Source organism: Nannobrachium achirus (assembly GCF_963921795.1).
Source record: "Nannobrachium achirus genome assembly, chromosome: 5".
NCBI lineage: Eukaryota > Metazoa > Chordata > Actinopteri > Myctophiformes > Myctophidae > Nannobrachium > Nannobrachium achirus.
The window spans coordinates 62,258,786-62,278,793 of record NC_137814.1 but is presented as its reverse complement, the minus strand read 5'-3'; the positions used below and the strand labels follow the sequence as shown (position 1 = coordinate 62,278,793).

At 41.7% G+C, this 20,008-nt stretch overlaps 1 protein-coding gene across 2 annotated transcripts in view; it reads left to right on the top strand.

Annotated features, from left to right (window-relative positions):
• Positions 1-219: 219 nt before the first annotated feature.
• Positions 220-20,008, top strand: part of LOC308284607 (uncharacterized protein) — a 55,677-nt gene continuing 35,888 nt past the window's right edge. For both annotated transcript variants that reach the window (XM_080725287.1, XM_080725286.1), the window contains exons 1-5: positions 220-381; positions 1,733-1,756; positions 6,809-7,096; positions 10,807-11,070; positions 11,625-11,897. In XM_080725287.1, the coding sequence (XP_080581413.1) occupies positions 336-381; positions 1,733-1,756; positions 6,809-7,096; positions 10,807-11,070; positions 11,625-11,897 (895 nt within the window). In that variant the 5' untranslated portion in view covers positions 220-335. The remainder of the gene's footprint in view (positions 382-1,732; positions 1,757-6,808; positions 7,097-10,806; positions 11,071-11,624; positions 11,898-20,008) is intronic.

The following is a 20,008-nucleotide window of genomic DNA, read 5'->3' as shown; positions in this document are numbered from 1 at the left end:
AACACACCAACATATGTGTGTGTGTGTGTGTGTGTGTGTGTGTGTGTGTGTGTGTGTGTGTGTGTGTGTGTGTGTGTGTGTGTGTGTGTGTGTGTGTGTGTGTGTGTGTGTGTGTGTGTGTGTGCATGCGTGCGTGCGTGCGCGTGTGCATGTGCGTGTGTGGGTGTAGGAGGGTTTATATCAGGACAGAGTTTCAGACAGAGCAGACAGTGGCTGAAGTTATCTTCAGGGAACAGTTAGTGAAGGAATCTGTAGAGCTTCAGACAGCAGACAGTGAGTGAAGGTATCTTCAGACAGCAGACAGTGAGGCTATCTTCACACAGAGCAACAGCAGAATGAAGATGCTACTGTGGCTGATGGTGACCTCTCTGCTCCTTCAGGGTGAGTAGATCTAATCCTCTGCCTGTCGTCCTGATACATGTGACACTGTGACAATTTAAAGGATAGATAGATAGATAGATACCTTTATTATCCCAAGGGGGAAATTCAGTTGTCCAGTTGTAGCATAGCAGTATACAGTATGTACAAAGTTACATAGAAGTAAGAAAAAAAGATATGTAAGAGGGGAAAAAAAAGAGCAGTACAGTACCAATAAAGAGAAGGTGCATCAATAGAGGGGGCGAATAATATATAAGTATATATACATAAAGTGACTTACAAAAAGAGACCGTAACAGTCAATGCTAGTTAGTGCAACAAGTATCTCACTGACATTGTTAAACAAAGCAGAATACTCAGAAACTATCAACACAACCTAATAGTGCAAAGTCAAGTAGTAGGAGTAGTTCACCCCCAAAATGACTTTTTTTCTATTGATTACTCATGCCATAGACATAGAGACTTGAGTTCATTAATATTTTTTTTGTATTTGTCGCATTCCTAAGACAAAAATGTGATTATAACCCAAATGCATGGCCCTGGATAGGGAAACCATCAGTTTTTTTTTTTTTTTTTTTTCGTCTTAGGAATGCGACAAAAACTAAAAAAATATATATATTATTGAACTCGAGTCTCCATGGAATGAGTAATCAATAAGAAAAAAAAGGTCATTTTGGGGGTGAACTACTCCTTAATGTGTATTTTTCAGACATTTAACCACTTACACCTCAATACCACCTGATACCTACATTATCATCGCTTAGGGTCTGTTATCACCGTTGTCATCCCTTAGCTAAGGCGCAGTAGTCTGTCTACTGGCTACCAGGAGACTCGTAGACCCGACTAAGGTTGATAACCGGTCTACCAGACTCCTGAGCCTAAGCTAAGGGATGACAACGGTGATAACAGACCCATACTAAGGATGTTCAATACTTAGTTGCTTAGTTAACTTGATCTTTCACTCCCTAATAATCTGCTCTCTTTTCCCAACCGAAAACAAGCTCTACAAGATCAAGCTCTTTTAGATCGGTTGTTGTTTTAGATCGGACATTGCTTCGCATCGCAATACGTTTTGAGCTTGTACTGATTTATTATTATATTATTTTGAAAACCTTTGAAATGGGACATTCCACATTATGAGTACTTTTACTTTTGGTACTTTACTTTGACTCAAATACATTTTGAATACCTGACTTTTACTTGTAGAGTATTTCTACATTGTGGTATTGAGGCTTTTACTTTTAACAAAGTATGTCTACATTGTGATATTGATACTTTTACTCAAGTACTTCTTCCACCACTGGTTACACTCATCATGTGATTTTTCTTTCTTTTTTTTTCTTTTTTTTCCCCAGCTCTCCAGGCTCTCCCCACAACGGGTAAGTAAACATTAATGAACAAATAAATATTATAGATTGGAACCTAGAGGTTATTCTTCTAATCAAAGTAACATGACTTTGATTAAAGGGATATTTCATTTTCTATCTACAGTATCTCTCTCTCACGCTTGCTCTCTCTCTCTCTCTCTCTCTCTCTCTCTCTCTCTCTCTCTCTCTCTCTCTTGCTTGCTCTCTCTCTCTTACTTGCTCTCTCTCTCTCTCTCTCTCTCTGTCTCTGTCTCTCTCTCTCTCTCTCTCTCTCTCTCTCTCTCTCTCTCTCTCTCTCTCTCTCTCTCTCTATCTTTCTCTCTCTCTTAGTCGGAGGCCCCAGGGCAATCAAAGGACCGTTTGGTTCAGATTCTCGCATATTCGCCAAATTTGGCACAGATGTTGTCCATAACATACTTAACTAGAAAAATATTGTTCCTTCGAAACAATTGTGGGCTCGCTTCAAGCCAGAAAACAATGGCTATAAAAGCACAAAATGTCAAGATCGCAGGCAGTGCTCTCTTTGACGTTACTGACGTCAAAGATTGGTCCATTTTGTTCCAAAAATGTGTTGTGCAAAAGTTGACCCGCTGGTGGCGCTATAACAGGCCAATGTGAGAAGGTTGGTATCTGTTCCTTGACCTATTGGGAATGTGCTTGCAAGATTTCACGCACATCCCAGGCTGTGTTCATGATTTGAGGTGTTTTTGGCTTTGGACACTTTATCGCTGCTTGCAGCTATATTTATTATTATTATTTTATAATTTTTTTGTGTGCACTTCATAGGCATGTTAGATAAAGGTCCTTAGATTGCGTGTAGAATGTTTCATGCAAATTGCAAAAAAAATCCTAGAATAAAAACGGGTTTAAGCGTTTTACAAACTGCTCAAAATTATATAGCGCCCCCCTTTGGCCATTTGGGGTAAGATTGGTTTCAGTGATATTTGAACTAACCCTCTACACTATTTTGTCATGAAAATGTGACTTTGCATGTATGTTTTAGAGGCAGAAGAATAATTTGCATAAAAATGCAATATTGTTTGAATTATTTAAAAAAGCATGTTTCAATGTTAAAGAAATCCGATCTGACAGATCTTTAGATATCGGTCCAAAGTTCACGTAAAAAAAGTTTTGTGCACGTGACGCGAAAATTCCAGAATAAAAGCGGGTTTACGCGTTTTACAAACTGCTCAAAATGGCGGAAAATCGAAGGGCGGAGCTTACTTAACAACGACACAGATGTCTTCCGCTTGAGTCAAAGCACGCGTGTAACAAGTTGCATGTCTTCAAACGAAACGAGTCATGACTTATGCCCGTTTGAAGTTTGAATTTTCAGACGCTTCGTATAGCGCCCCCCTTTGGCCGATTGGAATAAAATTGGTTTCAGTGATACTTTGACTAACCCTCCACATCTTTGCCAAATGCCATGAACGTGTAACTTTGCATGTATGATTTAGAGGCCGAAGAATAATTTGCATAAAACCGCAATATTGATTGAATTATTAAAAAATTATATTTCACTTTAAAAAAAATCTGGTTGATCAATCTGACCGTATTGGTCCAAAGTTCATGTGAAAAAAGTTTTGTGCACTTGACGCGAAAATCCCAGGAGGAGATAGATTTTTACTGTTTTTCATATAATTCCGAATTGTGGGAGACCTAAAGGTCAGAGGTCAAAAGTTAGAGGGTAAAAGTTGTTCGGCATGAGGAGACGCATAAGTGTATACAGGTTTCATGGCTGTATGTATAACACAGCATGAGCTATACCTGTTCAAAGATCGCACTTTCGAAGGCTTCCTACAGCGCCACCATTTGGCCGATTGCTATAAAAAATAATAGCACACTTCGCCACTGTAAACTGAACACATTGATGTTTTTATTTTCATTTTCTCACTAAGTATGTAGGAGTAGAAAGGAACCGAAGTTTTGAGGAGAACTTGATATGACTGCCTGCCTGATAGATAAATAATGACAATATCTAAAGTGTGCTTGCCTTATAGGCGAGCCCACAATAATGACAATATCTAAAGTGTGCTCGCCTTATAGGCGAGCCCACAATCATTTTAAGATGGGTGCCAAGATGGTCACCCCATGGTACTGCCATATTGCGCAATCCAATTGGTGTCCCATTAACTTTACATTACAGGAAAAACAAGCAAAAAAATAATCTGCTTTAAGTAGCATATAACTGGTCAAACTAGGGGGTTTTCATGATTCTGAATCCATTGCAAACATCCATTTTGCATAAAAAAAACATTCATTGGGCTAAAACGGCCACCACAAAAGTGTGAAAAGTGATGTCTCATCACTTTTCATCACTAAACCATAGTCTTGTAGGGCAGTTTTTTAGCCCAAGGAATGTTTTTTGTGCAAATCAGATGCTTGCAATGGATTCAGAATCATGAAAACCCCCTAGTTTGACCAGTTATATGCTACTTAAAGCAGATTCTTTTTTTGCTTTTTTTCCCTGTAAAGTAAAGTTAATGGGACACCAATTGCATTGCACAATATGGCAGTACCATGGGGTGCCCATCTTGGCACCCATCTTAAAATGATTAAGTATGTTATGGACAACATCTGTGCCAAATTTGGCGAATTTGCGAGAATCTGAACCAAAATATCCCTGGGGCCCCCGACTATCTCGCTCGCTCGTTCCCACCCACACAAACACCACACGGAGCATGTCAAGTTACTGCATGTGGGATGTGTCATATAAGCGAACGTCAACCCTTGACTTCCGGTTGGTGGATAAGAGCTTTTTTTCCCCAGGTCGGTAAACAAAAACAAAATAATAATAATAATAATAGTAAAGAAATATATATATAGTTTTTTGCTTTTTTTCCCGCACCTGCCACATTGGGGGCCCCCTGTCTGTTAAGTCCTCCTGCACATATCTGGAGGGTGCCAGGAGTCAACAGAAAAAAAAGGTTGGGTGTTCTCATCCAATCTATCATGATTAAAAAGGAGTTTGGAGTTACATTGGGTTTGTATATGAAGGGGGCAAATGGGGGGAAATTAATTACAAATATCTAAATACGGAATCAAGCAATTGAACAAATTACCAAAAACCCCTGTTTACACAGAGCCAAACTTCTGGATGTTTTTTTCAAAAGTTGCGTCAATTTTTAATTTCATGCCATGTGAAAACGGCCACTTATTTTGTGTGCCAGAAGTTTTGGTGTCCGAAATGTCACGGCAAACTACGTTTTCCTGAAAGTATGGGAGAATACAAATTTCCCTTCAGTGAAAACGCATACCGTGATTTTTGCAGGTGCGTGAAAGGAGCCAATAATAACAGTTTAAGCATTGTATTTGGGATTGAAAACGATCTGAATGCAAAGGAATAGGCTATAATAGAAATACAATACAGCTTCACCTTGCATAAGGGGATAAATTATTAGGCTAAACTCCATTGCATTCGAATATAAAGCCAATATAAAGCTATTTCTTTCTCCAGCCTATATCTGCCGCGGGTGCTGAGAAATGCAATCTCTTTTAGATCAATTCACGATTCATACTTATTTTAGTCTAATTTTAATTAAGCTGTATGGTTTTGATATAAGTCCGGTCTGGAGAACGGGAGTCTGCATGGGACGCGATGCACTATTTATGCTGTGATGAAAGTTTAAGCCAGCTCAACAACCTGCATCATTAGTTTCTCGTCGTTGTGTGATGATTAAAATTGTTTTACAGAGCAGCGAGCGAGTCTGGTCATCCATCGTTTTTGACGGTGCCGTGTGAAAAACCACAGCTAATCTACAAGCCCACAAGTGCAAAACTTTGCATCAGCGATCCTTTTTGAACCTTATGTGTTGTTGCATGAAGAATATGTCTTGTTAACTTATATAACTTAGGGGAGAACGGAGTAAGATGAACCACTTCGTGCTTATGTTGCCCTGGAAGCAAGAAAAAGTGAGATGGCAGTAAATTCAAAAGATCTAGCCATATTTCAGGATGTCTGCTGTCATTTGAAATTATAAGTAAGTGTATATGACAAAGGACCATAAAAAAATGACTTTGGTCATCTGGTTCAACTTGGCCCAGGTGAGGGGTAAGTTGATCCAGGTAAAGGGGTAAGTTGACCCACGTGACATTCAACTTTTAAGAGTTTAAACTTGAACAAAGAATGTATGTACTTATCAGAAATATTTTAATAACACATTTCCCTTTTGCAAATAGTCTTATATCCTTTCTTACGAATAGTCTTATTTCCTTTCTTACGGTTAGTTAAACCGTAAGAAAAACTATTAAAACCAATTAAATTAAGTTTGTTATTCAGAACCTTTTAATATTTGCAATTATTAATATAATATTAAAAACTTCTCTTAAATTAGTGTATTCATCATAATGAAAGATCATTCAGCATAAATTGAGTCGCAAAGAAAATGTGTCTGTTAACTCCACAGCCAGGTGGACATTATGTTTGCGTTCTTATTGTGGGGTCAAATGACAACTCATGTGTATAGTTTTAAAGATAAAGGGGGTGGTTCATCTTACCCAGCGGTTCATCTTACCCCGTTCTCCCCTATATAACTTGTTAAATCCATTTGTAGGGTACAGGGTGGGAGAGAGAGAAAGAGACAGACAACAAACCGAAGCGACTGGAGCAAGCAAGCGACCAGTGTGGCACCGTTGCTATGTCTGCTTATTATAAGCGACTCTGGGCTTGATTTCCGTAAATTTGCTTGTATATATTGATACAGTAGTTGCTGGTTGATTTGTTGTGAGCTTGTAGATGTTCAAGTAGCTGATGTGGTGATGTGTGTAGTTTTAAAGTGTTCGTGTGGCCTAGATAATATCACTTTTTGGGCTTATTTTCGTACACCTGGTTGTTTATTTATCTTGCAAAATCTGGCAACACTGGTCTTTACTTAACTGTATGACTTTCATGCCGCCACAATGGTCTAGTGAAAACGGTGTGTTTTACGGCTATACCAGCATTTTTGCTGCTAATGAGGGCATGTGAAAAACCCCAAAAAACAAAACTTCCAGTGTGTCATTTTTTTTTTTTTTTTTTTAAAGTGAAATATCCCTTTAACTGTTTATTATATTGTCTGTGTACAGAGTCTGGTGTTTACAGGTTGGTGGGAGGAGCCAGTCGCTGTGCTGGCAGACTGGAGATAAATTACAGGAGAGAATGGAGACCATTGTATCATGAGAGCTGGAGCGGGGGAGATTCATCTGAAATGTGTAGACTCCTGGGCTGTGGCCCTGCAGTTTCTGCAGAATGGGAAAATGGTTTGAGAGCTGCTCCTATATGGTGGTGGATTATATCTTCCTGTGTGTGGTGGTGTTCAACAAATACAATAAGGTCTGATAGTTCCACCTACAGTCTGGAGCTGATCTGTTCAGGTAAAAGAGAACCCTAACCCTAACCCTAGGGGGTGATTGTGTATCTGTGTTTATACATGATTCCTTGTATTTCTGTGCATCAGGGGTCAAAATGACCCGAACAGCACTAAAGGTTCAAAAAATATGAGGGGGGTGTGTAGTGCAAAAATATTTTTTTTACATGTTCATCTCAGAAGAATCTTTAAGGCCAGTGAGTTTCATCAAGCGCAATTATAGCGCATCATTGGCACCTGTGTTGAGTTGCAAGTTGAAGTGGATGCAGCAGCAGTGCATGGCAGCTTGGTGCTAAACGAATTACAATGTCGAGAGAACGAGATAAATGGAGGAAATATGTCTCAGGAAATGAAAAAAGAAAACAAACAAAGAAAAAGGAAGAGTTTAATGCCTCGCTGAAAGGCTCGTTTGATAAATTCGTTACCAAAATCAGCGAAAACAAAGAAAACAATAGACACTTCAGCGACAGTTGGTTCATCAGAAAACTTGCAAATGGGGAACAAATTGAAAGAAATTGGCTCACGTATTCAAAGAAATTAGACAAAGCGTTTTGCTTTTGCTGCAAACTATTCAGCGTCAATAAGAGTAGTATAACAACCCAGCTCGCTGATAAGGGCATCAACGATTGGGTTCACATGAGTGATAAACTAAAATCACACAAAACATCCCCTGATCATATCTCAAGCGCTTTAAAGTGGAGAGAAGCAACAACCCGACTAGAATCTAATACAGGCATTGATGCGTTGCAACAAAAGCAAATGGACGTGCTAACACGTATAGTCGCAGCCATTCAGTATCTGGCTGAACATAATTTGGCATTTAGGGGAACAAATGCTAAACTGTATGAAAAAAACAATGGAAACTTTCTAGGCCTCATAGAAATGATTGCCAAATGGGACCCAATAATGCAAGAGCATGTCAGGCGAATTCAAGACAAGGAAACTCACCAACATTATTTGGGATCCAAAATACAAAACGAAAAACTCCATTCTTCAAGACACAAAGGCTGCAAACTATTTTTCCCTTATTCTAGACTGCACTCCAGATATGAGCCATCAAGAGCAGATGTCGCTTGTATTGCGTTTTGTGAATATGAGCTCCGAAGAGCTAGGGGTGAGTGTGGAGGAACATTTTGTAGATTTTTTTGTGACAAGTGACCAAACAGGAAAAGGACTGACAGCTTCTGTCCTAACTGAACTGGAGAAGCTTGGTCTCGATATAAGCGACTGCAGAGGACAAGGGTATGATAACGGTGCGAATATGAAAGGACAGCATAACGGTGTTCAGGCTCACATACTCCGTCTAAATCCCCGTGCCTATTTCATGCCATGCGGTCGTCACAGCCTGAATTTGCCGGAATATTTCATTCCAATGTGCTTATTGTTGTCAATTCTTTGAAGTGGTATCCCTATGCTATATCTACGTCACTGCCTGGGGGTTCCCCCATGCAGACTGCAGTGTGCCCGCCCCACCCCGCAGTCCCGCTGTTATAGCCTATATTTGGGAATGGGAAATGCTTTGTGCATTATGTTTAAGTTATAGTTATAATGGGGCGATTTTGTTTTGTGTGGAACTGGATGGAATCACACTCTCACTTACTCACTAAGTTATAGCCTCAGACTCAGGCTGATAATGTAAGATTATTGTGTGTGAATTTGTAATAAACAGGCATTAGGCTACTACTTCTTAAAAAAAAACTCTTGTTTGTCCAGGCTTCATTAATAATCAAACATGTGGTGTGTGTTGTTGTGTTTAAAATGCAGTGGTGTAAAGTAACTAAGTACATTTACTTACTTAAGTACTGTACTTAAGTACAAGTACTTAAGTAGATCCTGCACTGGGACCCCCCCCCCCCCCCCCCCCCCCCCGCATTTCTCCCAAACGACCCTGGTTGGACGGTATTTCGGTTTAACGGTATAATACGGTGTTATAAAATGTAGACGGTTTCGTAAGCCAAACCGGCAAAACCGCGTGACATGTGCGCCGCTGCTTGCATCTGACTGCATACATTCACATCACATACATTCACTGATGTGTGATTTACAGATCAGTAACAGCTGGAGGGAGACCTGGTCTCAAAAGAAATGCAACAGCTCTAACTAACCAAATACAGACTACAGAGGCAAGGCTTGTAGCGAAAAACAGCGGATCTACAAGCTCACAACACGTTGCACGGTTGACGAGCCACAAGCTTGTAGATCTGCTATTTTCGGCACGCGACGCAGTCATATGGCCGAGCTAACGGCTTCGTTAGCCAACTTGTCGCTATAGCCATCAGGGGAAGAAAGGGAGTCCCTTTTTGCAGGACTTTCAGTCCGCATACATCAAAAAAGCGCCTTGGTTAAAGTGGAGACGACGGAGGTAAGCCGTCTCAAGCGGACCTGATCCACGTGAGAGACGGCCGAGCAACTTAAAGCGAACGATGTCTGCTTGAGCTGACTAGAGAAGTTGTAAGCCTGGGGCCAGAATAGTAAATCTTCATCTCCGCCGACTTTGGGCACCCCTACGCAGCCTATCACAAGCTTCCGCGGGTGGGTCTTGCCTTAACCGAGGTGCGTTTTTGATACATGTGGACTGAAAAGGGGAGTCCCGTCATCTCATTGATTGATTAATTGAAGACTTTATTAGAAGTTTGAATGGAAAAAGGTACAGTTTCATGACGGTACAGTTCACTGGTACAAGGTCAACTAAAAAGAGATCCTAGAAAAGCACTTGGCTTATTTACACAGGAAACCATTGATGTATCTCATATAACATTGAATGATAGACAGATAGAACACAATACTATGCAGTAGATATAGTCAGGGAAAAAAATCTAATAAATAGTGCAAAAAAATATATAGATAAAAGCACCTTAAAATGTATAAAACCGTGTACTGTTTTTTTTGGGGGGGCCTAAACCGGGGTTTTGAAAAAATGGAAACCGTACATCCCTAGTGTGTGTGTGTGTGTGTGTGTGTGTGTGTGTGTGTGTGTGTGTGTGCTATTTTAATCTTGAAAGCAACCCCAAATAAGCAACTATACCTCAGAAACAAGCCCCAAATAAGGCTACCCGCAGCTATGAATAAGCCCAAATTCGCTTATGATAAGCAGACCTGGCAACACTGGCAGCCTGTTGCAGACCAGTTTTGCTGAGTACTGCCACCTCCTGTTGTGGAGAGTTATGCCATTTGATGTAATTAATGCATGCTTGAAATAATGTTCCATTGTCAGACTAGTTAACACAGCGACTGCCAGGTATTTATTAATTAATTAATTAATTAATTAATTAATTAATTAATTAATCAATCAATCAATCTGCCTCTGCCAGAGTTTGTTTTTGTTGTGTTGTTACTTTATTTTGCCGAAGCACAGAACACACCATGTAATCAGGATGTAAACAAAATCTGTCACCCGGAAAAGAAAAAATGTATCCGCAATCTTAAAAGTGTGTGTCAGTGTGTAAAAGTGCAACATGTCAGTGTGTTTAATCCACATGGAAGGAATACTGACACTGGTATAATCCGCAAGTGGGACCATATGGAAGAGCACTTAAGACAAACAAAACTCAATTACTTGTTGGTATATTCCACAGTTAACCAAAGGAAGTGTTTAAAAGAAAATCCCATATTGCTTTAAGAGTTCTTGCTCAGCAACAAAACAGCATTTGTTGAAGCGTGTTTTGTTTTTGTGTCATAAAGACAACCTTTAAAGTGACATAAATGTTTCTCCAACAGATGGTCCTCCTAAGAATGTCCTTTTGGAAGTAAATCCATCAGGAGGTGTTGTTAAAGGAAGCTCTGTCACTTTCACCTGCAGCAGCAGTGGATCAAATCCACCAATCCAGAGTTACGTCATTTTCAAAGACAGAACTATAGTGGCACAGAGAAAGATAATTACCATCTCTAACATCCAACCTAGTGACAGTGGAACATACTACTGCCAGGCAAAGAACAACATCGCTACAGTAAATTCACGTGGAGTCACTGTTGATGTTTACTGTGAGTATTTATTTTAAATGTTAAGATCAACTTATATTGATGACTTGATGGGTGTGAATGCGTACATGTGTGTGTGTGTGTGTGTGTGTGTGTGTGTGTGTGTGTGTGTGTGTGTGTGTGTTTGTGTGTGTGCGCGCGTGCGTGCATGTTTGTGCACACATGTGTATAGTTCACATATAGAGGGTATGCATATGCATAAAGTGAGTGGCAAATCGAGTGGCAAAATGAGTGGCAAAGTGAGTTTAAAGCCGTTTAATGTCATTTAATGGAATCAGTTAGGGTTTGTCTCGTTGGATGTATGGGCTGTCAAGGCCAGAAAGTATTTTTATGCTACTCAGAGAGAGAGAAAGATGATGAGTGCTTTGAGAGAATTGATGTTATGCATGAGTAGTGTCCAGTATTTTATTATGTTGACCAAAGCTGGTGTAAAACACCATTATTCAAATCATTAATTAATTGTTATTGTTCATTCCTAGAGAGCAAAATGATGCCTATTCCTTATAAACACTGCCGTTATTTTATGTAGGCTAGTATGAATCTTTATTCCTCCTTAGATCCTCCAGAAACCCCCTCAGTATCAGTGAATCCACCAGGAGAAGTTGTTGAGCGCAGCAAAGTGACTCTAACCTGCAGCAGTGATGCCAACCCACCAGTAGACACCTATTCCTGGTACAGACAAGACCAAGATATATGGAGATATATCTCCATTGGTCCTCAGCTGGTAAAGGCAAATGTCTCTCCTGTAGACTCTGGTCAGTACTTCTGTGAGGCGACAAACAGACATGGATCACAGAGATCATCACCATACTATCTAGATGTTGTTCACCGTAAGTGGAATCAACTTTTTGTGTAATTATTTCCCTCTTTTTTACAGATGGCATCAAACAGCATTTGTTCAACCGTGTTTAGTTTTTGTTGGGAGGGATTTGTGAAGACATTATTGATTTGTGGCTGCTGAATGTAAAGTTGTTCAGCTAAAAACCTACCAATGTTGTTTTTCCTATAGTTCCCAAACATTTCCTTTCTCCTATAGTTCCCAAATGTTTCCTTTTTTTCAAAGTTAACGGGTGATTGTGCCATTTCAAAACTTCACACATCCTGCCATTGGCAAGACAGTAGATTTTCAAGGGATTTGCAGAACATTGAGCTTGTAGATCAGCTATTTTTTATATCACCTTTTTACAGGTTTTTCTTTTCCTTTTAGGTTCCTGGTAAGTATGGTTAGGTTTTTCTCCTTTCTTTCCACAGGTCCATTCAGGGGAGTATGGTTCCTCTCGTTAGTTTAGGTAACTGTTCCCCATATAAGCCTATACATGGAGTAGAAGACACAGTGACAATATTGAACATGTATTGTGACCGCCAGGTCACAGTTACTGTCAAAACCTCCACCGGCTGTCTGTCAGTCTGTCTGTCCGTCACGTCACGTCACGTCCTGGCTGTCTGACAGTCTGTCCGTCACGTCACAATTTGGCCTTACTCTTATCTCCGGCACCGTTGCCCCTATCCATGCCAAACATCACACACACACACACTCCTTGGCTGGCAAACCACAACCACTGCCCCTGATTTCTCACATGCCCCTCTTCTAGAGCCACCATGAGGTTGCCGACCTGACGGTCGCTTATCTCCCGATTAGGGAGTCTTACTGGTCTGTAAATGTGCGGGTAGGTTTAGGAATAGTGGCATCTCTTACCGTCCTTGCCCGCACAAAGCACCTTGGAGGTTCCAGTACTGAATGAGGGAGAGTGAGTGGTTGCATTTGTGTTTGTGAGGAGGTTGCAGTTCCATGCTGGTGTTAGTCTGATCGAGTAGGTAGATTGTCCAGTAACTCCCCTCGATTAGTGCCCAAGGTCCCTCCTCACAGCTCTGGGCCTCGCTCTCCCTTCATAGGTGTGCTTCTCCAGGGCACTGAACCACCTCAGTGGGTGGTGTTTGGGCGAGATGCCACACATCCCCCGCCCCAAGCTGGCCGCTGTGTCGGTAGCTTTAGGCTCCTCTTCATAGATCCTGGACAATGCATCGGCATGGGGGAGCTCCTTCCCTGGTCGGTGTTCCACCTGGAAGTTATTGTGAAAACCTCCACCGTCTGTCCCTCAGTCAGTCTGTCTGTCTGTCACGTCACACTTTTGGCCCTACTCTCATCTCCGGCACTGTTGCCCCTATCCATGCCAAACTTTGCACACACACACACACTCCTTGGCTGGCAAACCACAACCTCCACCCCAATGGACACTGCTCCTATACAGATGTTGCCTAAAAATCACGCACAGTGGACTTACAGACCAATTTGTGTATACATGCGACCTGACGGTCGCTTATCTCCCGATTAGGGAGTCTTACTCGTAAAGATGCATGGTGACTCAGGGGAGTTAAGATTTCAGAAGCTCAACAAAAGACACTGGTGTCTACATGACAAGAAAGAGACAGAGGAGAAAGTGGCTGAAACTATCTGAAGAGTGTCAGACAGAGCAGTAGAGTCTGCACATGTCACATGGTTGACGAGCCACAACCTTGTAGATGTGCTATTTTCGGCACGTGACGGTCTTGCCTTAACTGAGGTGCGTTTTTGATACATGTGGACTGAAAAGGGGAGTACCGTCATCTCATTGATTGATTGATTGAAGACTTTATTAGAAGTTTGCATAGAAAAACGTACAGTTTCATGACGGTACAGTTCACTATACAAAGTCAACTAAAAAGAGATCCTAGAAAAGCACTTGGCTTATTTACACAGGAAACCATTGATGTATCTCATAACATTGAATGACAGACAGATAGAACACAGTATTATGCAGTAGATATAGTCAGGAAAGAATTACATTAAATAAACAGTACAAACATATACAGATAAAAGTAAAAAAATGTATAAAACCATGTAAAACCGTGTACTGTTTTTTTTTTGGGGGGGGGGGCCTAAACCGAGTTTTTAAAACAATGGAAACCGTACATCCCATGTGTGTGTGTGTGTGTGTGTGTGTGTGTGTGTGTGTGTGTGTGTGTGTGTGTGTGTGTGTGTGTGTGTGTGTGTGTGTGTGTGTGCTATTTTAATCTTGAAAGCAAGCCCAAATAAGCAACTATACCTCAAAAGCCCAAAATAAGGTTACCCGCAGCTATGAATAAGCCCAAAGCCCAGTGTTGCTGAGTACTGCCACCTCCTGTTGTGGAGAGTTATGCCATCTGATGTCATTAATGCATGCTTGAAACAATGTTCCATTGTCAGACTAGTTAAAGGTGATACACCATGAATTTTCACTTTTCCTATTTTAAAACCTTTTTTTGGGGTCCTACTAGCACTTTCTATCCTCACAAAGTCCCATTTCTGACCATTGTGTCTTTCTCTGTTTTTGGGAAGGCTGAGGTTAAAAGCTTTCCACAGGTTCTCAGAACAGGCTGCAGAATTTGCTGCCGTCGCTGCCGTCTAAAAAAATGTTTTAGGCATGATCGCGATCGCGAAATTGCATGTTTAACCCCCCATGCATACCAAACACCATCTTCCAAACATGGCAGCCATGTTTGTTTACATTTGAAGAAAACATAATGGCTGCTAGCTCATGAATGAGCTCTTTGCGTGAACCCTGAGATTAACCCTTAAACCCATGGAACTGCTCTCTAGATGCAGTGTAGCTAGATGGCTGGATAATAATATTCTGTTTATAATGGTTGCAATATGTTAAAAAGAATACTATAACTATAATCGAAATGAAATAAATAATTAAAAAAAGTTTTTTTTATTACTATCGTTATTTGCGTACACGACAACCAGTGCTATTGCTGGTGTACGGCACCAAATTTCCATGGCCCACCATATGGATCCTGTGGGCGTGAAAAATAAGGGGGTGGGCTTTGCATGTTCTCTGGGACCCCATATACGTATGGACGCCACTTGATCGCCCATCAGCCGTCTGGATGATCTTTTATTCCTTTTTATGTGTTCCTTATTATAACTGCTAGGAATCTTGCAGTTCAAGCACATTTCCACAGTGTGGCAGGCTATTTTCAAAGCTATTGGAACAGCCCACCGTGTACAGACAGAATCACAATCTATTGCCCGTGTACAGTGCATGATCCAAACTTGTGAGGGGCATAAAATCTGTAATAAATCGCTCCAAACATATTGTAAAAATCTAAAACTTCTGTCCATCCATATTCAAAGTAAGCCGCATGTAGGCAGTTGTCCTTCACGTATTCATATATATTTAATGTATTTATTCCATAAATATTTTTTGGGTGAGGGGGGCTCAACCCAATACAGCAGATCTACAAGCACCTCGCAGATCTACAAGCACCTGCCAGGGACACAGTTTGGTTGGCCTGTATAAGCCTTGCTGTCAACACACTACTACACCAACCATCACCTGCCTACCAATCAGGTCACCAAGCCAGGTGTGGTCAATTAGTGCCTGTCTTTTGATCAGTGCCTCCTGCCAAGTGGCCTCAGTCTTTCTTTGGAGTTCACTAGGAGAGAAGCATGTTTGAGCTCAGAGCAAAGTGTGTTTGTTTTCCATTTGGACTTACTGTGTTTTGTTGGTGTGTTTGCAACCAAGACCAAAGGAATAGCATATGCACATCGCCTAACTTACAGGGCAGTACTGTAGTATAGCCTAGGCATGTTCATGTAAAACTATTGGCCGTGTACACTAAGGCATGTAGAAACTAGGGCCCGTGTACACAGTGGATAATCCCATCAACGAGGAGCTACAGGACTGGCGGGAGCCTTGAGCAGCCTGGTGGGGACCCCGGGTTTCCAGGGGGTCCCTGGCTGGTTCCCAAAGTGTGGTTTGGGGACCCCCAGGGTTTCCATGGCTGGTTCACAACAGCCTAGTACATTCATGGCTGGTTCCCAAAGTGTTGTTCGGGGACCTCTGGGGGGCCCTACAGGGTTTCAAAGGGGTCCTTGGCTGGTTCCCAAAGTGTGGTTCGGGGACCTCTCTGGGTCCCTGAGGGGTTTCTGGGGCCTTGGCCTCGGACTGCAGAGTCCGGGGACTACCGATCAGGGACCACCTCCGCTCCTGTCCGACTTTGGGGCCTCGGCCTGGGACTGCAGAGTAGCCAGGGACCCCCTGGAGTTCCGGGGACCCCCGGGGACCACCGCCAAAAAGCTAAAAAATGACCAAATGATCCCCCCAAAGGGGCTGCTCACAGGGAATTCCCGGGGACCACGACTCCTGGTGCTCCGGAACGACGCACCAGGTCGCGCCCCTAGTGGAGGACCCCCCGCCACTGCAGCGCAAATAAAATGCTGTAACTCGATCTAGGAACGACCGGGAGAGCTGGGGCCGGTACCCACGCGTCCGCCTCGGCGGCCCGGAGACGGCCGTTCACCTAGTGGCAGACCCCTGCAACTGCAGTCCGCTAAAAAGGCTTTAACTCGGCCCCGGAGCGACCGGGAGAGACGGGGACGGCACCCAGGGGGTCCCCGGCGGCAGGGCCACCGCCTGGGCCCCGAGGGACCCCTGGAGCTCCAGGGACCCCCAGGGACCCCAGCGCCACCGGGAAAAGAAATATGGAAAATACTCAATTAGCCGATCTACAAGCTATTGCTCCGGATCCAGCCTACTGTAGGCTAGTGAAGCCATCTAAACTCTCCACTTCCCTAATCTATTCTCCCACTGTGCTGGACTTGGATGTGCTGGGCTGTGCTGGACTCTATCAGGCTCTGGTGGGCTGTTTTTGGCTCTGGTGGGCTGGGCTGGGCTCTGGTAGGCTATACAGGGCAGTACTGTAGTATAGCCTAGGCATGTTCTGGTGTAGATGGACACTAATATGGGTATAAGTAACTCAGAGTGTACTAATGGAACCAAATGGACCCTACTAATGGAACCAAATGGACCCTAATATGGGTATATGTAACTCAGAGTGTACTAATGGAACCAAATGGACCCTAATATGGGTATATGTAACTCAGAGTGTACTAATGGAACCAAATGGAGCGGCCCTGCCATGAACTAGAAACACCACATAGTGTTGTCTTGTATGCCTGTTTACATCTGCCCACACTCATAATAGTATGTTGGTCCGTCTTTAGAACACAAAGGGTTCCCAGTTCGATCCCGGGCTCCCCCTGAGTTAATGTCGAAGAGTCCTTGAGCAAGACTCTGAACCCCTAACTGCTCCTGATGAGCAGGTTGGTGCCAAGCATGGTTTCCTCTGCCATCGCTGTATGAATGTGTGTGTGTGAATGGGTGAATGTAATGAATGTGTGTGTGAATGGGTGAATGTAGTGCACAATCTATGTAAAGTGCCTTGGATAAAAGTGCTATATAAATGCACCATTTACCATTTATGGGATAGGTCAGGGGTCTTCAATAGGGGGTCCGGCACCCCTAGGGGGTCCTCGGAGCTACTGCAGGGGGCCCTGTTGTAACAGAATGTGTGATAGGAACGTCTTTAGTTCTGTTGTAACAGAATCTTTGTGTGACGGGAACGGTGTACATTACACCCCTATTCTGAGGGAAATAGCAGATCTACAAGCTTGAGCTTGCAGTCCGGCTATTTTAGGCAAAGAGGTTTGATGTAGAAGTAAAACATAAGTGGAGACCAAGTACAGCCTTGTTAAGCATTTCATGTCATGAAAGGTGCTCTACAAATAATGTTTATTACTAGTAAGACGCCTCAGGGCGACATGCGACCTTGCCAAGGTCGCGCCAATTCTTGGCCATTTGGCCAGTGATGTATATCGGACCAGTTACCCATATATGGAGATCCATGTACTGTATATAGTACATCCCTTTTATGCCCATACATGGAGATCCCTGTCTGAACCAGCCACACAGATATGGGCCATGTCTTGGCCATCTGGCCAGTGATATAGTATGTGGGTCAGTGACGTGACGCCCCAAAAAATGTGTTTTTAAAAAAACTTTAAATTGCAGGCATAAAAGTTATTTACTTTTGTTCTACTCACTCTCAACCTTATGGAAATACATTTTGTTTTTAGATATTTTATTGGAATCAGACTTTATTCAGCAGTTTGTTGTACTTGTGCCTAAAATCGTCATATGGTGTGACATGAAAATAATTGTTCATAAAATGAAAATGGAGTACATCTTTCTTAAGTTACTCACTTTATCAAAGTCCTTTATCATAACTAACCAGTGATCCACTATAGTTTTTTGAAAATTAATTATATCTGTATATTTTTTTCATAATCGACACTCTGTGTGAGGCCCATGTTCATGATCTTACAACATATTTTAAATGTATTCTGTCAAAACTTTCTCTAAAATTACACAAATATTTGTGACTCTTCCTGATAATATTCTCTATGTAATCCATAAACATTTTTTTGGTTTAATCATTAATAAAGGTATGATTTCTCACTATTTGGAATGTCACACCAAATGATTTAGTGTCACACCGTATGATCATATCTTCATGTGTCAAAGCAAACTGTGTTTTAACCTACCTATTAGTGAGTACTGAACTTTACTGATTGATTAAACAATTACCCAGGATAACATGGCCTTAATATTTCTGAACAGGATATTATTGTAGGGCTTTAACATGGGATAAGAAAGAATTGTAGTAGTAGATGGATGATGAGGATGTGCACAGGAATGCTACGCACACCTAAGTCTTCTGCCGGCCCACGGCAGAAGGATCCTAAAGGGACAATAAGGCGCATAGCCACACTTGGAGCCAAGGCATTGAAGGCAACATTTTATTAACACCAATTAGTGGAAACAGAACTCAGCATTCAGGTAAATTGCTTTTTTCCGAAGTCTCCTGAACTTGAACACAGCATTTTGTGTTGAACAAATGTAATTAGGAATCATGACATTACACCACATCTCCACTAGCTAAAGAGTGCTGGGTTGCGCAACTCTGAAAATAGCTGATCTACAAGCTCTCGCAGCACAACGTGTTGAGAGCTTGTAGATCAGCTATTTTCGCTAGTTTTGTCTCGGGTCCTACCTTAACACTGTCCACTGTCCAGTCCAGTGAGTCAAAGTACAAAAGTATTAGATCAGATTAGATTATACATTTAGACTGTATTGTACATCAGCCAGTCGTATTTGGTGAGGGTAGCAAACCGGCTGCCTTGTTGCGGTTCTGCTATGCCACAGACAACCTCCTGCTCTTCGTAGAAAATGCAGTCTCGCCCCTTTGGCTCCTCTCTCCTTGCTGGGTCATTGTTTAGTTTCTCCCTGTACTTTCTCGTTCTCTCAGCACTTGTCATTTTCCAGCTGACAAAAGAAAATGGAATGTATAGTTTAAGACAAAGAGAAAATATTGTTTAGATTGAAACAATATGTTAAGGTTTCTGTGAAGGGGTTTCTGCTCTGTCTGATGAATTTGAAGTATCACTGAATGAAGCTAAATTACATTTTATGTAAAAATGTTTAAAACAAATGTTTAAATGTACAAAAGAAACATGGAACTTTGTTATTTGTTGTTATATCTGTAGTTAAATACAGTATAAATCATATGGTGTGACAGTCAAGTCATATGGTGTGACAAGCAGACATGTCACACCATATGATTAAGTGTCACACCATATTACTGTTTTCTCCATTTAGGTTTACCTTGAGGCTACTATGTACACATTAGCATGCTAACAGCATGCTAGCTATAACAAAGCAGCCTAGATCTACATGGAAATATGACCAAAACTTCAAATAACTTAAGCTTTTTTTAAAGAAAAGGTGTCACACCAAAAGACATCCAGAATGGTGAGTTTGTCAACGTTTCAACAAGATGGCATTTCATGAAAATGTTAAAATCATAACTCACCTCAGACACCTGTCTTGCAGTTGTGCTGGGAGTGCTGAATAGCCTTACAGAAGAAGGACCTCTCTAGCCAATAGGTGTCCAAATAATTGCCTGTTTAATTTTTCCAAACTAGTGTCACACCAAATGATTTTGGGTTGGGGGACAAAATGTTTTTGATCAGAAATGACTGAAAACATTATGCTTTGACTTTGAAAAGATATAGGCT